This window comes from Heterodontus francisci, chromosome 10, assembly GCF_036365525.1.
Source record: "Heterodontus francisci isolate sHetFra1 chromosome 10, sHetFra1.hap1, whole genome shotgun sequence".
In the NCBI taxonomy this organism is placed as follows: Eukaryota; Metazoa; Chordata; class Chondrichthyes; order Heterodontiformes; family Heterodontidae; genus Heterodontus; species Heterodontus francisci.
Genome location: NC_090380.1, coordinates 49,086,777 through 49,102,975, shown reverse-complemented (window position 1 = coordinate 49,102,975; position 16,199 = coordinate 49,086,777). Strand labels below are relative to the sequence as shown.

At 44.1% G+C, this 16,199-nt stretch overlaps 1 protein-coding gene across 1 annotated transcript in view; it reads left to right on the top strand.

Moving 5' to 3' along the window:
• Window positions 1-16,199, top strand: part of gk (glycerol kinase) — a 146,642-nt gene that overhangs the window by 18,131 nt on the left and 112,312 nt on the right. Inside the window, exon 3 of the mRNA XM_068040567.1 lies at window positions 4,251-4,357. Within this exon, the coding sequence (XP_067896668.1) occupies window positions 4,251-4,357 (107 nt within the window). The remainder of the gene's footprint in view (window positions 1-4,250; window positions 4,358-16,199) is intronic.

The following is a 16,199-nucleotide window of genomic DNA, read 5'->3' as shown; positions in this document are numbered from 1 at the left end:
CCTATGTGGACCACGACTTGGGGGTGCTCCCCCTCCCCCTTAAGGATCAAGCTTGACTAGGGATGCAGCTAGTTCTGGAGCACAAGTCTTCAGTACTGTTGCTGGAATGTTCTCTGGGCCCATCGCCTTTGCAGTATTCAGTGCCTTCAGCCATTTCTTGATATCACGTGAAGTGAATCGGATTGGCTGAAGACTGGAAATGTGATGTTGGTGACCTCAGGAGGAGGCCAAGATGGATCGTCGACTCACCACATTTGGCTGAAGCTGGATGCAAATGCTTCAGCCTTGTCTTTTGAACTGATGTGTTGGGCTCCTCCATCATCAAGGATGGGGATATTTGTGAAGGCACCTCCTCCTGTTAGTTTTTTATTTGTCCTCCACCATTCACGACTGGATGTGGCAGGACTGAAGAGCTTAGATCTGATCCGTTGGTTGCAGGGTCACTTAACCCTGTCTACTGCATGCTGCTTCCGCTGTTTGGCATGCAAGTAGTGCTGTGTTGTAGCTTCACCAGGCTGATACCCCATTTTTAGGTATGCCTGGTGCTGCTCCTGGCATGCTTCCCTGCACACTTCATTGATGGTCATTGTTACGACCAGGTGAGTAATGTGTGCAGGAGTCTTTGGCTGTCTTTACCTTGTCTTACTGTGTTTTAAACAGTGTTTTGAGTTCCCCTTTTTGTGAATCCTTGTTCGCAGTTTCCAATTATAAGGCCAAGAACTGAGCACACAGAGGTTTTCTTTGGTTTAAAGCAGGAAGAGGAAATTTATTTAAACCTTCAACTTAAACTCTAATACGGTTCATGCCTACGGATATACGACGCGCTCATGCCAGCATGCGCACGCAATATAAACATGCAGATAGGAATAGAAAAGAGCAGAAGGAAAGATATGTAGCACAGTTTGAGGCAATAAAAACAAGAAGCGCTGGAAATACTCAGCAGGTTTGGCAGCATCTGTGGAGAGAGAAGCAGAGTTAACGTTTCAGGTCAGTGACCCTTCTTCAGAACTGGCAGATATAAGAAATGTAAAAGATTTTAAGCAAGTAAAGCAGGGGTGGGGCAAGAGATAACAAAAGAAGTGTTGATGGGACATGGTCCAGAATAGCTGACCAGAAGGTCATGGAGCAAAGGGGGCTGGTGGGTGGGGGGGGGGGAGGCTGCTATCTACACGGCCGTCCCACACCGATATTCCGGCTGTTTGCCGTAAGCCCCGCACCTTCGGATCTCCGTTCAGAGATCCTCGGTGGAACACTGTTGGGGAGTGGGGAGGAGCGATGTTTTCAGGGCAGGGGGAAACGGGGAAAACTGTTACGATTGGCTGAGGAGATAATGGGTAGGGATTGAAGGGCAAAGATGATAAAATTTGGGGGTGAAAAGTTAGGACCCGACGAAGAAGTTTTTTCGGCGGGGAGAGGGAAATAAATATTTTGTTTTGTCATTGGGGGTGCTGGAAGAGAGGCTTTGATGTTTAATTGACTGTTTAAATTTGCAAATGCAGTACTCTTTCAAGATTTAAATTAGCTGTTGGGGCTTGAAGCCCTTTAAAAATGGCAGTGGCGTCGGACCCCGTTGCCAGGCAAAGAGTGCCTGCCCCCTCCATGTTATTGGGGGCAGGCGCTCCACCCCCTCCATGCTAATGAGCCTCCGCCCAAAATATCACGGTGGCTCCGCGGCGCAAGTCTCGCGTGTGTGCCGTGCATTTTTTCAAGCTCGCCGTGAACGGCAGCGAGCTACTAAAATTTTCCCGATGTGTCTGACGTTTTGATATGGGTGATGCCATGCCAATGTGTGCAAAATAAAAAGGTCCAACTTGCTCATGGAACATTCATGCATTTTAACTCAACACCTGGTACGGGTAACTTTAAACAAATATATAACTTGCAGGATTGAGTGCCTAAGGCTGCTAAGTGGAAAAAGAACCAGTGTGTAATAGTGCAAGTGCCATTGAAAGTATGCTACCAATGTATTTGTGGTGTTCGAATTTACTACCAACATAATTAAATATAAAGCAAGGAACACAATTCTTTTTTCATGTATAGGGACTTGGTCAAGCCTCATCCAGAATAGCATCCAGTTTTGATCCCTTTGCATGGGTTATTATAGAGGCTTTGGAAAAGGTACAGTGGAGGGCCACAGCAACAAGGATCTGATATCTGGCACTCACCATATACGTTAAAAGTTTTTGAAATAGATAAAGATAAACCATATTGCTACTTTCTTGCGTTTAGTTTTATTTACCGCTCTTGCTGCACCCTTTCATTCTTAGCATGAAACATTGCTTCAACATTTGGAGCAAATGACTGGACTGAGGCTATCTTGAGCATCAAGTTCACGTGTGTCTCACCCAACTTGTGAATGTGGTTTAATTTTTGCCACAATTTCAGTTTCTAACTCTCCATTTAGGGCGCCCTGTCTGTGACCATACTCTCAGCTCTTGTCCCATTCACATCCAGTTTATAAAGAGCTCCCACCAAGTTGTTCAAGAGGTCTTGTGTAATGTTGAGTCTCTCTTATCTACAGGCTGCTCTGTTATGCACATGTACTTATTCGTATAATTGATGAGGACTACTAGCTGAGCCACATCAATTACATGAAGCACAGTTGGAAAAAACTGCAAAGGACTTTGCTTTGTCCTGGAGTTGGCCGTTCAAATTCTCAGTGAAATCATTGGAAAGAATTTTAACCCCCCCCCAAAACTATGTGAATTTGGGTCGAGTGGGATTTAAAAATCTGAAACCAAGCCTTCTTCAACCTGCCCACCTATGAAGTGGGGCCAGGGGAAGGCAGGCAACGATCTCACTTGTAGTAGACAGCTTGGTTATTTAAATATTATAATGAGGCTGCATGCGTCAGAATTACCCACAATTTTAAATTTGCTCCTGATTAATTGGTTTTCCCAGGCATCGAGAAATGTTCCACTTACCAGCTAGATCCAGTTTACCTGGTTCACCCCCCTCCACCCTGCCCCCCAGCCTTTCTGATCCCACCCTCCCTCCACTCCGCGCCCCCCAGCTGCCACTCAATCTGGCTGACTGAGGCAAAAATGGTAATCAGGTCCTGCCATGAAAATCAACAGGACCTGAGAGAGAACAGTTCTCCTGAGTTTCCCAACCCAGAATTTGCCTCCCATCGTCCAAAATAGGTTATGGGTCATTGAGAGTATCAATGATTGTGTTTCTTGGAAGGCTGATGTTTTCAGAAGCTTTCTGCTTCTCAACACGCTGGTCTTTATATTCACCCCCTGATGGTCAGGGAGAGGGGATTAAAAATTGGGGAATGCATACACGCCTGCTGCCATTTTTTTGTGCAGGTTGTGTGGCGTACATCTGTCCCATCTTGATGTGGCATGAAACACTTCATTATCATACTTAAATCAGGCTTGCACAATGTCGTTGGGAGCCAGATTTAAACTTAACAGCAACTGGCTTGCTTTCCCATGGAGGCGAGAGCTACCAGCTGAAGCAGGTTGGTACTTTTTGTCGCACTTGTTGGCAAGAAGGAGCAGGAGTGCCCTCCCTAGCCTCTCAAGGAAGCTACCGATCGTGGTACTCCTTGACTCCACAATCAGCGATTTCAAGCCTTGATCTCTCCCTCCCTCCCAATTACTGGATTCTTGGCAATAATAGCTATTAGATGCAGTTGGTGGGGGGTGGGGGGGGGGGCCGGGGGGGTGCACGGGGTGTAAGTGATTTCAACTTGTTGCAAAATGCATTGAGTAGGCTTGGTCAGGGGTGTTAACTCAACAGGTAAATAAATTATGGTCTTCAAAATGATAGAATTAGACTCAGTCCAAAGAATTAGACACTGTCCAAGTGGATAGGCTATTCAAGCTAGGTATATTAAGGAGGACAGGGGACATAAGTAAGTTACAGAGCATGTAACTAGGTTAAATCCTGGGCGATACTTCTCTTTGTAGTGTTATTCACCTGTGGAACAAGTTTTTGGCACAATCAGTCAGTGAGGATTCATGACAAGCATTCAAAAGGGAGCTGGCTGAATTCCTCAGAATAGCCAACATAATTGCACACAGAAGGTAGGTGGGTCAGTAGGAGGGAATGTATCATCCGTGCAATATCATTTATTTATTTTTCTTTAGTATCTCCCAGGAGATTGCATGGGTAGGAGTATGGACACGGACGAAAGTGATGTGTGCATAAGTTGCACCATGCCACTGTGGGATGGGTTCAATAACCTTTCTTGTATTTTTGTATATGTTCATCAATCAAACATTTTTTTTTTGATGCTATAGGTGGGCAGAAGAGGATCCCAAGGAGATCTTGCACACTGTTTTTGAGTGTATTGAGAAGGCATGTGATAAATTGAAGCAACTCAAGATTAATGTTTCCAGTATTAAAGGTATTTAATAGTTAAATATTTGTGGCATGATCATAACGTGGTTTATTAACCTTTTAGAAAAAACTTATCATTGTAAGTAAGCATTGATTGCAGAAGTAAAGAACTGAATAAAGTTACATAATAAGTACGTTGCATCCGTAACATTCATGCCGCACAAGTGCGAGGCAATGACCATTTCCAACAGGAGAGAATTTGACAATCTGCCCTTGACATTCAATGGCATTACAATCGCTGCAAGCCCCACCATCAACTTCCTGGCGAATACCATTGACTAGCAGCTTAACAGGACCAGCCACATGCCACATAAATACTGTGGCTACAAGAGCAGATTATGAGTTCTGTGGTAAATAACTTACCTCAGCCTGTCCACCATCCACAAGGCACAAATGATGGAATGCTCCCACTTGCGTGGACAAGTGCAGCTCCAACAACACTCAAGAAGCTCAACACCATCCAGGACAAAGCAGCCCGCTTGATTGGCACCCCATCCACCACCTTCAACATTCACTCCCTCCACCACTGGCACACAGTGGCAGCAGTGTGTATCATCTACAAGATGCACTGCAGCAACTTGCCACGCCTCCTTCAACAGCACCTTCCAAACCCATGGCCTCTACCACCTAGAGGAACAAGGGCTGCAGATGCATGGGAACACAACAACCTCAAAGTTCCCTCCAAGCCACACACCATGCTGACTTGCAACTATATGGCCGTTTCTTCGCTGTTGCTGGGTTAAAATCCTGGAACTCCCTCCCGAATAGCGTTGTGGGTGTACCTACCCCATGTGGACTGCAGCAGTTCAAGAAAGCAACTCACCACCACCTTCTCAAGGGCAACTAGGGATGGCAATAAATGCTGGCCTTGCCAGCAATGCCCACATCCCATGACTGAATTAAAAAAGGTGGTTTATATGTATTGCTTCCTTCAAAATCACATTTAATCAATCTGACCCTTTGTAGTGCAGAAACTGGAGAAACCTATTGTTCATGTAATGTACCTCACTTGAAAAAATGATTTGTGAAATTCCTCTTGCTTTTGATCCCAAATTCTGTACCTTTTATGAAGAATTGTGTAGTAAAATATGGATAATGGTATTCTTTTAGAAGATACACATTAGGCTACAGTAATACAACTCCTACTATTTCTAGTGGATCAACAAATTTTGGCTGCCTTTCCAATGGCTGTGCAGGTCAATAAGTGGCTGGTAAAAAGATGTGGGTGGCAGGAAATGGAAACTATGGATATGTGAGTGGCATCACATCCAATCTTGGTTTATTGGTGACTAAGTGGAGGTGCTGTTGCATGAGGTGTCTTGTGACTACTTCAGGGTACCATCCCAAGAGGACAGCAGTGCAGCACACTTTCAAAGTGACTGCCAGGATTAACTTTTTCAGAAATGGCAACACAACAATACGGTGCACCAGGTAGATGGCTTAGTGTGCATACATGCCAAGTGTTGTCGTTCAACCTGGTACACATTTATTGCCTGCCAATAACCTTGTAGCTTTCAGTACTTGCTAAGAATATTCTAGCAGAGTACACCTAAACTTGCAACTGAAACTTACTAGCAACTTCATCTCTTAAGTGCTTCACAAAGCTGCTTGTTGTAGCACAGGATCAGCTGCTGATACATAGGATGGGGTGCAGATTGGGCAGATGTTTGTCAGTCCTTCAACTTGCAACATTTTAAATCTACATTTCTGCTTGCACAACAATTTGATGCTCAATACAAGATGAACAAACCAGACTGAAGGAGGGCCAGTAATTACAGGCTCTTGGATCAGGATACTTTAAGGGTATGATATAGTAGCCATTATAGAGAACTGGGTTTGATTGGGAGCTAAATATTACAGGCTATAAGATCAAAGGAAATGAGAAATGGAAATTGAAAAAGTAGGAAGAGTAGCAATATTAATCAAAGCATATACAGTAGTAGAAAAATGGATTTTAGTAAGGGTGATCTATCAGTGGAAGTGCTATTGATAGAATTAAGAAACAGCAAGGAATGTGAAACTCCAGTAGGTGCTATCTACAGACTTCATGATTGTGACAATGTAATGGGAGAGGGAGGTGTATAAATCCAGAGATCAGTGAAGCATCTAGAAAAAAACAATGCAGCTATCATTGGGAGGTTTTGATTTTCACATAGACTTGGGAAAGCAGAACAGTTCAAATAGCAAAGGCAATGAATTTCTAAAATGTATTCAAGGTTGTTTTCCAGAACACCATGCTTTAGAACTAACTGGGAACAGGCCATACTTGATATAGTGATGAGTAAATGAACAGAATTAGTCAACACAGTGGCGCTGAGGTGCTAACCACTGCCTCACCAGCGACCTGGGTACTGCCTGTGTGGAGTTTGCAAGTTCTCCCTGTGACCGCGTGGGTTTCTGCCAGGTGCTCCGGTTTCCTCCCATAGCCAAAGACTTGCAGGTTGATAGGTAAATTGCCCCTAGTGTAGGTAAATGGTAGGAGAATGGTGGGGATGTGGTAGGGAATATGGGATTAATATCTTCTTTGGCCTCCTTATCTCGAGAGACAATGGGTAAGCGCCTGGAGGTGGTCAGTGGTGTGTGGAGCAGCGCCTGGAGTGGCTATAAAGGCCAATTCTAGAGTGACAGGCTCTTCCACAGGTGCTGCAGAAAAATGTGTTTGTTGAGGCTGTTACACAGCTGGCTCTCCCCTTGCGCTTCTGTCTTTTTTCCTGCCAACTGCTAAGTCTCTTCGACTCGCCACACTTTAGCCCCGCCTTTATGGCTGCCCACCAGCTCTGGCGATCACTGGCAACTGACTCCCACAACTTGTGATCAATGTCACAGGACTTCATGTCGCGTTTGCAGACGTCTTTAAAGCGGAGACATGGACGGCCGGTGGGTCTGATACCAGTGGCAAGCAGGCTGTACAATGTGTCTTTGGGGATCCTGCCATCTTCCATGCGGCTCACATGGCCAAGCCATCTCAAGCGCCGCTGACTCAGTAGTGTGTATAAGCTGGGGATGTTGGCCGCCTCGAGGACTTCTGTGTTGGAGGTACGTTCCTGCTACATGATGCCAAGTATTCTCCGGAGGCAGCGAAGATGGAATGAATTGAGACATCGCTTTTGGCTGACATATGTTGTCCAGGCCTCGCTGCCATAGAGCAAGGTACTGAGGACACAGGCTTGATACACTCGGACTTTTGTGTTCCGTGTCAGTGCGCTATTTTCCCACACTCTCTTGGCCAGTCTGGACATAGCAGTGGAAGCCTTTCCCATGCGCTTGTTGATTTCTGCATCTCGAGACAGGTTACTGGTGATAGTTGAGCCTAGGTAGGTGAACTCTTGAACCACATCCAGAGCGTGGTCGCCAATATTGACGGATGGAGCATTTCTGTCATCCTGCCCCATGATGTTCGTTTTCTTGAGGCTGATGTTTAGGCCAAATTCATTGCAGGCAGCCGCAAACCTGTCGATGAGACTCTGCAGGCATTCTTCAGTGTAAGTATCATCACCTCGTTCCATGATGATATGAAAGGCACAATTCAACATGGCGGCTCCTCATCAGACCCCTTTCCTATCCTGAGTGGCGTGAAACAGGGCTGTGTTCTCGCACCCACACTTTTTTGGGATTTTCTTCTCCCTACTGCTTTCACATGCATTCAAGTCTTCTGAAGAAGGAATTTTCCTCCACACAAGATCAGGGGCAGGTTGTTCAACCTTGCCCGTCTAAGAGCGAAGTCCAAAGTACGGAAAGTCCTCATCAGGGAACTCCTCTTTGCTGATGATGCTGCTTTAACATCTCACACTGAAGAGTGTCTGCAGGGATTAATATAGGATTAGTACAAATGGGTGGTTTGTTGGTCATCACCTGTTTCAGTGCTGTATCTCTAAATAAATCTGACAGAAAGGAAACATCTAGGGAATAGTGACCATATAATTGTTGAATTTGATATTGGGTTTGAGTGGGAGAAGGAAGAGTCACAAAACTTTGAAGTAATAAGAACTTAATTGATCACTGTAAACTGTTTTGAAATTTTAATGGGTAAACCTATGGACAAAGAATTATTTACAGAAGTAATTGATGAGATACAAAATCGGTATGTACCCTAAAAGGTCAAGGCTGCACTTTTGTATGATTGCTTTACTGCACAAGGGGTAAGAGCCAGTATTAAGCTAAAAGAAAAGGCATACAAGAATTCAAGGAAAACAGGAAATCCGGTGGAATAGGAACACTATTAAAAAAAAATTATGAGTTATAAAGAAAATAATGAGGTGCAAAAAAGGATAATTGTGGAAAAATTCTTGCAAGAAATATTAAAGCTAATAGCTTGTTGGAAGTTAATCATCACAGTCCCAGAACATCACTGTAGGAGTTCCTCAGGGTAGTGTCCTAGGCCCAGCTGCTTCAACAATGACCTTCCCTCCATCATAAGGTCAGAAGTGGGGATGTTCCCTGATGATTGCACAATGTTCACCATTTGCAACTCTTCAGATACTGAAGCAGCCATGTCCAGATGCAGCATGAGCTGGACAACATACAGGCTTGGGCTGATCAGTGACAAGTTTTGTACCATATTAGTGCCAGGCAATGACCATCTCAAACAAGAGAGAATCTAACCATCTCCCCTTGATGTTCAATGGCATTAGCATCGCTGAATCCCCCACTATCAACATTCCGGGGGTTACCATTGACCAGAAACTGAACTGGACCAGCCACATAAATGCTGTGGCTACAAGAGCAGGTCAGAGGCTGGGAATTCTGTGGCGAGTAACTCCCCTCCTTTCTCCCTGATGCCTGTCTACGATCTACAAGGCACAAGTCAGGAGTGTGATAGAATACTCTCCACTTGCCTGGATGAGTGCAGTTCCAACAACACTCGAGCAGCTTGACACCATCTGGGACAAAGCAGCCCACTTGATTGGCACCCCATTTACCACCTTCAAAATTCACTCCCTTTATCACTGACACATAATGGCAGCAGTGTGTACCATCATCTGCAGCAACTCACCAAGGCTCCTTCGACAGCATATTCCAAACCCGTGACCCTTGGCACGTAGAAAGATAAGGGCAGCAGATACATGGGAACACCACCACCTGCAAGTGCCCCTCCAAGAAGGCAGTTCACCACCACCTTCTCTAGGGCAATTAGGGATGGGCAATAAATGTTGGCCTTTTCAGTGACGCCCACATCCCATGAACAAATTAAACAAAAAATGTTTTACAAGTGAGTTAAGAGCAAGTGAGTGGTAAAGAGGAATGTGGGTCCCTTAATAATTGATGGAGGCAAGACTTTAAAAAAAAACTTCCATTTATATAGCACCTTTCATGACCCAAAGCACTTTACAGCCACTGAAGTACTTCTGAAGTGTAGTCACTGCTCTAATATATGCGACAGCCAATTTGCACAGCTCAAGCTCCCACCAGCAACAGTGTGATAATCACCAGACAATCTGTGTTTTTGTGATATTAATTGATAGCGAAGTACTGTCCAGGACACTAGGGATAACACCCCTGCTCTCAGAGTCATAGAATCATTTACAGCACGGAAGGAGGCCATTTGACCCATCGAGTCCATGTCGGCTCTCCAAGGAGCAACCCAGTTGTCTCACTCCCCCACTTGACCCCGTCGCTTTGCAAGTTTATTTCCGATAAATTGCTATTCAGTTTCCTTTTGAAATCATTGTCTCCGCTTCTACCACCCTTGTGGGCAGCAAGCTTCAGGTTGTTATCACCCATAGAACCGTAGAAAGGTTACAGCACAGAAAGAGGCCATTCAGCACATTGTGTCTGCGCCAGCTGAAAAAACTATCCCACCATCCAGCACCTGGTTTGTAGCCTTACAGGTTACTGCACTTCAGGTGCAGGTCCAGGTACCTTTTAAATGAGTTGAGGGTTTCTGCCTCCACCACCGATTCGGGCATCAAATTCCGGACACCCGCCACTCTCTGTGAAAATGTTTTTCCTCATGTCCCCTCATCTTTCCCAATCACCTTAAATCTGTGCCCCCCGCTAATTGACCTTTCTACTAGGGGAAACTAGTCCTCCTCCTACTGTATCTCGGCCCCTCATAATTTTGTACACTTCAATTAAATCATCCCTCCGTTAGGGTCTGAAGTTCTGTTAATGGATGATAAATACCTCGTTGTTTGCTCCAGAGCAATTATGTCCTTCCTGTAATATGGCGAACAGAACTTCAGGCAAGCACAATGGCGCAGTGGTTAGCACCGCAGCCTCACAGCTCCAGCGACCCGGGTTCGATTCTGGGTACTGTCTGTGCGGAGTTTGCAAGTTCTCCCTGTGACTGCGTGGGTTTTCGCCGGGTGCTGCGGTTTCCTCCCACAGTCAAAGACTTTCAGGTTGATAGGTAAATTGGCCATTATAAATTGCCCCTAGTATAGGTAGGTGGTCGGGGAATTGAGGGAAGGTGGGGATGTGAGAGGGTAATGGGATTAATGTAGGATTAGTATAAATGGGTGGTTGGTGGTCGGCGCAGACACGGTGGGCCGAAAGGCCTGTTTCAGTGCTGTATCTCTAAATAAAAAAAATTTAAAAATAAATAATACTCCAGCTGTGGCCTAACCAGCATTTTATATAGTTCCAGCATTACATCCCTGCTTTTGTATTTTATACCTCGGCTAATAAAGGAAAGCATTCCATATGCCTTCTTCACCACTCTATCTACCTGTCCTGCCACCTTCAGGGACCTTCCTCTAACCCTGTCAATACCCTTCCATTTATTGTGTATTTCCTTGCTTTGTTTGCCCTCCCCAAATGCATTACCTCACACTTCTCTGGATTGAATTCTATTTGCCATTTCTGCCCACTCAACAAAACTGTTGATATAATTCTGAAGTCTACAGCTATCCTCTTCACTGTTAGCTACACAGCCAATTTTTGTGTCATCTGAAAATTTCGCATTCATGCCTCCCAGATTTAAGTATAATTCATTAATATATACTACAAACAGCAAGAGACCCAAAACCGAGCCCTGTAGAATGCCACTGGAAATTGCTTTCCATTCGCAAAAACATCAGTCGACCATTACCCTTTGTTTCTTGTCACTGAGCCAATTTTGGATCCAACTCCCTTATTTCCCCTGTATCCCATGGACGTTTACTTTTCTGACCAGTCTGCCATGCAGGACCTTGCCAAATGCCTTACTAAAATCCATGTAGACCACATCCACTGCACTGTCTTCATCAATCCTCCTTGTTACATCCTCCAAAAATTCAATTAAGTTAGTGAGACATGACCTTCCCTTAACAAATCCATGCTGACTATCCCTGATTAATCTGTGCCTTTCTGAGTGACAGTTTATTCTATCTCTCAGAATTGATTCCAATAATTTTCCCATCAACGAGGTCAGACTGACCTGCTATAACTATTTGGCCTATCCCTCACACACTTTTTAAACAATGGTACAATGTGCGCAGACCTCCAATCCTCTGGTACCTCACCTGTATCCAGTGAGGATTTGAAGATGATCCTCAGAGCATCTACTATTTTCTCCTTGGCTTCCTTTAACAGCCTGGGATACAATCCATCCAGCCATGGTGATTTTATCCACTTTCAAGGATGTCAGACCCTCTAGTATTTCCTCTCATGCTTATTGCATCTAATATTTCACACTCCTCTTTAACTACAATGTCTGCATTATCCTATGTGAAGACCGAGATTCATTAAGAACCCTGCCAACATCTTCTGCATCCACGCATGTTACCTTGTACTTCTCTGATAGGCCCTTAATTATCCTCTTGCTCTTAATAAACTGATAAAACATCTTTGGGTTTTCTTTAATTTTACCTGCCAAGATTTTTTTGTGTTCTCTCTTTGCTTTCCTAATTTCCTTTTTTATTTCATCCCTGCACTTTCTATACCTCTCTAGGCTTTCTAAAGTATTTTTTTTTCTGACTGTCATAAGCTTTCTTTTTCTGCTTTATCATCCCCTGTATGCTTCTAGATAACCAGGGGGGCTCTAGATTTGGCAGTGCCACCCTTTTTCTTTGTGGGGACATGTCTACACTGTGCCCTTAGAATCTCGCTTTTGAATGCCTTCCACTGGTTTGCCACTGATTTTCCTTCTAGTAGCTGTATCAAGTCCATTTTCGCCGTATCACCTCTCGGCTTTCTAAAATTTGCCTTCCCCCAATTTAGAACATTTACTTTTGTTCTGTTTTTGTCCTTTTCCATAATAATGCTAAACTCTAAATAATGCTAAATTCTGATGGTCACTGTCTCCAAAATGGACACTCACTGCTACATCATCCACTTGCCCTGCTTCATTTCCAAAGACTAAATGATAGAATTGCGCCCCCTCTTGTTGGGCTTATTTGGTGGTATTTTCTGCATGTGTAGTTGTCCAGGACATGGGTGGGTTCATGGAGTTCCCACATGCCACAGGATGTCCATTCGACGGGTGTGAGCAGCCCTCGAATTATTTATTTACTGCACTGAAATTGGAAGTAAAATAAATACAATAAAATGGTTATAAATAAAACAAACAAACGAGTAACCACCTACCAACGACTGGTATTTTCACTTCTACTTAGTAGATAGACTTAAATGTTTGAGAAAAAATTAAAATCAGCAGAAAAAAGAAAATAAAGTAAGAAAATACCCACCAGATACTTACCGACTAGCTCTCTCTGCCTTGCTGCTCTCTCTCCCCTCTTGTGCTATTTGTCGCTCCGACTTCTCATCCAGCCAATTACCTACCTGTTTCACTGTGATGTCACACCTCGATTTTTCTTCTGAATGCATGCTGTATTGTTGGAGATGTTGAGATGTGCTCTGTTGCTGTGTCTCTTTGCCGGTGGTTCCCATGCTCTTTTTAATCTCCTCTCTCTCAAAGTGCTATGCTGCTGTGTCTCTGGCAGTGGTTCCTGCACTCTTTTTAAACTCCCCTCTTCCAATGTGTCCTAAATTCACCGGCTGGCGTGGTGCAATATGAACTCATGTCTCTAAATCATTCATTAAGGCCTCTTGATTACTAGTACAGTAACATAAGCACTATGCTACTGTATTCCCTAGTATGCTACTATATCCCACCCACTGCATAACAAAGTTCTTCATGTTCCCCCTGCATTTCTTGCCCAAAACCTTCATTCTGTGCCCTTTATTCCTTGTACCATTAGTTAATGGAAACTGTTTTTCCTTGTCTAACATATCTATGCCCGTCATAATATTGTACGCCTTCATGAAATCTCCCTCCATTTCCTTTGCTCCAAGAAGAACAACCAGAACCTTTCCAACCTCACCTTGTAACTAAAACCCCCATCCCTGGAACCATTCTGGATTCTGGTAAATCTCCTCTGCACCCTCTCGAGGACCCTCACATCCTTCACCAGAACAGGACCCCTGAATAATACCGTGCAGTAAAGCAACTATGGTCAACAAAAGTGGAGCCTTGACCTTTTAGGGGTATGTACCGATTTTGTATCATCAATTAGTTTTGTTAATATTCCTTACTGTGTTTTGTCTACAGGTTGTGGCCTAACCAGAGCTTTATAAAGGTTCATCATAAATTTCCTGCTTTTGTACTCAATGCCTCTATTTGTGAAGCCCAAGAACCCATATGCCTTAGTAACCAATCTCTCAATATGTCTTGCCACCTTCAAAGATCGATGCACATGTACCCCCAGGTCGCTATGTTCCTGCACACTCTTTAGAACTGTGCCATATGGACATCTTTAGAACTGTGCCATTAAGTATATATTGCCTCACCCTATTCCTTCTGCCAAAATGCATCACCTCACACTTGTCTGTATTAAATTCCATCTGCCACTTGTCTGTCCATTCTGCTAGCCTCTCTATGTCCTATTGCAGGCGGTTCAAATCATCCTCACTGTTTACCACACCTTCAAGTTTGGTGTTATTGGCAAATTTTGAAATTCTACTTTGTATTCCAAGATCCAAGTCATTTATGTATAGCAAAACAAAAGCAGTGGTCCAAGCACTAACCCTTGGGGAACATCACTGTCTACCATTCTCCAGTCTGAAAAACAACCATTTACCACGACTTCTTGTTTTCTGTCCTTAAGCCAATTTTTTATCCATTGGACACTGATTCCCCCTATTCCATGAGCCTGCATTCTATGTGGTACCTTATCAAACGCTTTCTTAAAATCCATATGGACAACATCTGTCGCATTCGCTTCATCGGCCTTCACTGTTACTTCATCAAAAAATTCAATTCGATTAGTCAAGCATGATCTCCCTTTTACAAATCCATACTGGCTATCCTTAATTAACCTGAGCCTCTCCAAGTGTCTGTTGATTTTTTTTTTCTCCCTGATTAATGTTTCTAAAACCTTACCCACCACTGATAAACTAACTTGCCTGTAGTTGCTAGGACTGTCCTTACACCCTTTCTTGAATAAGGGTGTCACATTTGCCATTCTCCAATCCTCGGGCACCTGCCCAGTATCTAGGGAAGTTTGGAAGATTATGGCAAGCCCTTCCGCTCTCCTCCCCCACTTACTTTCGCAATCTGGGATGCAAGCCATCTGGACCCAGGTGACTTATCTACTGTAAACATAGCCAGCTTTTTTAGTATCTCCCCATCTCAATTTTTACCCTATTTTTCTCTCTCCGCTTCTACTGATATTTTGTTATTCCTCTTCTTTAGTGCCCTGATCTTTTACATCCACCTGTGGGGGCAGGTAGGGCCTTGGTTTAATGTTTCATCGAAAGATGTCACCTTTGAGAATGCAGCATTGGAGGAATGTCAGCCTAAATTTTTGTGCTCAAGTCCTGGAGTGGGTCTTGAACCCACAATTTTCTGACTCAGAGGTTTGAGTGCTGCCACCTGAGTAATAGCTGACAGTAGCCAGACTAATACAATGAACAGTAAGGAAATGGCAGACTTGTTAAATTAATACTTTTTTTCGTTATGAAAACAGATACAGAGGGACAAATATCAGTAGTACAAGGGAATGTAAAAGTAAGTAAAATGGTAGAACCTTGTGATTTAATATAAGAAAGAAAATGGTGATGGAGAAACAGTGCCATGCCCAGTAAAGACATATCATATTCCTACTTTTAAGATATGAACTTTATTCAAGGTGAACTGGTTCTGAATACTGAGAAAAGTGATGGTTCCTCTGGGTGCAGCCAGAGCCAAGGCCATGGCACCACGGGTGGCTCAGCTGTACAGTGGGATACAAGGAAGACTGGAAGAGCAATAATGAAAGGAGGTTCAATTGTCAAGGGAAGAGAACTGGGGTTTCTGTGGCTGCAGACGTGAATTCAGGATGGTGTTGCCTCTCTGGTGCCAGGATCAAGGATGTCACTGAACGTCTGCAGAGGCCCTTGAGGGAGGAGGGTCAACAGCCAGCAGTCTTGGTCCACATTGCTAGCATAGGTAGGAAGAAGGATATGGTCCTGCCGAAAGAGTTTAGTGAGCTAAGCACGAATTAGCAAGCAGGACCTCAAAAGTAGTAATCTCTGGATTACTCCCAGTACCACGTGCAAGTGAATATAGAAATAGGAGGAAAGTGCAGATGAATGCGTAGCTGGAAAGATGGTGCAGGAGGGAGGACTTTAAATGCCTGGTTCTGGAGAAGGTGAGACATGTATATGCTGGACAGGTTGTATCTGAACAGAGCTGGGACAAATTTGCTGGCGAGACGATTTGCTAGTGCTATTGAGGAGGGTTTAAACTAACTTGTCAGAGGTGTGGGAAACAGAAGATAATACAAGAAAGGAATACCAAGGTGCACAGAGAAGTGGAAGAGACTGATAGCACTTGAGTAGGGAATAGCAAAGTATTAGGTGGGATCAGAGTGAGAGTGATGGACAACACTAGAGAAGGGAGTAGCTCCGTATTAGATGGGAGTGGACTGAGAAGGACTATGAGGGATGCA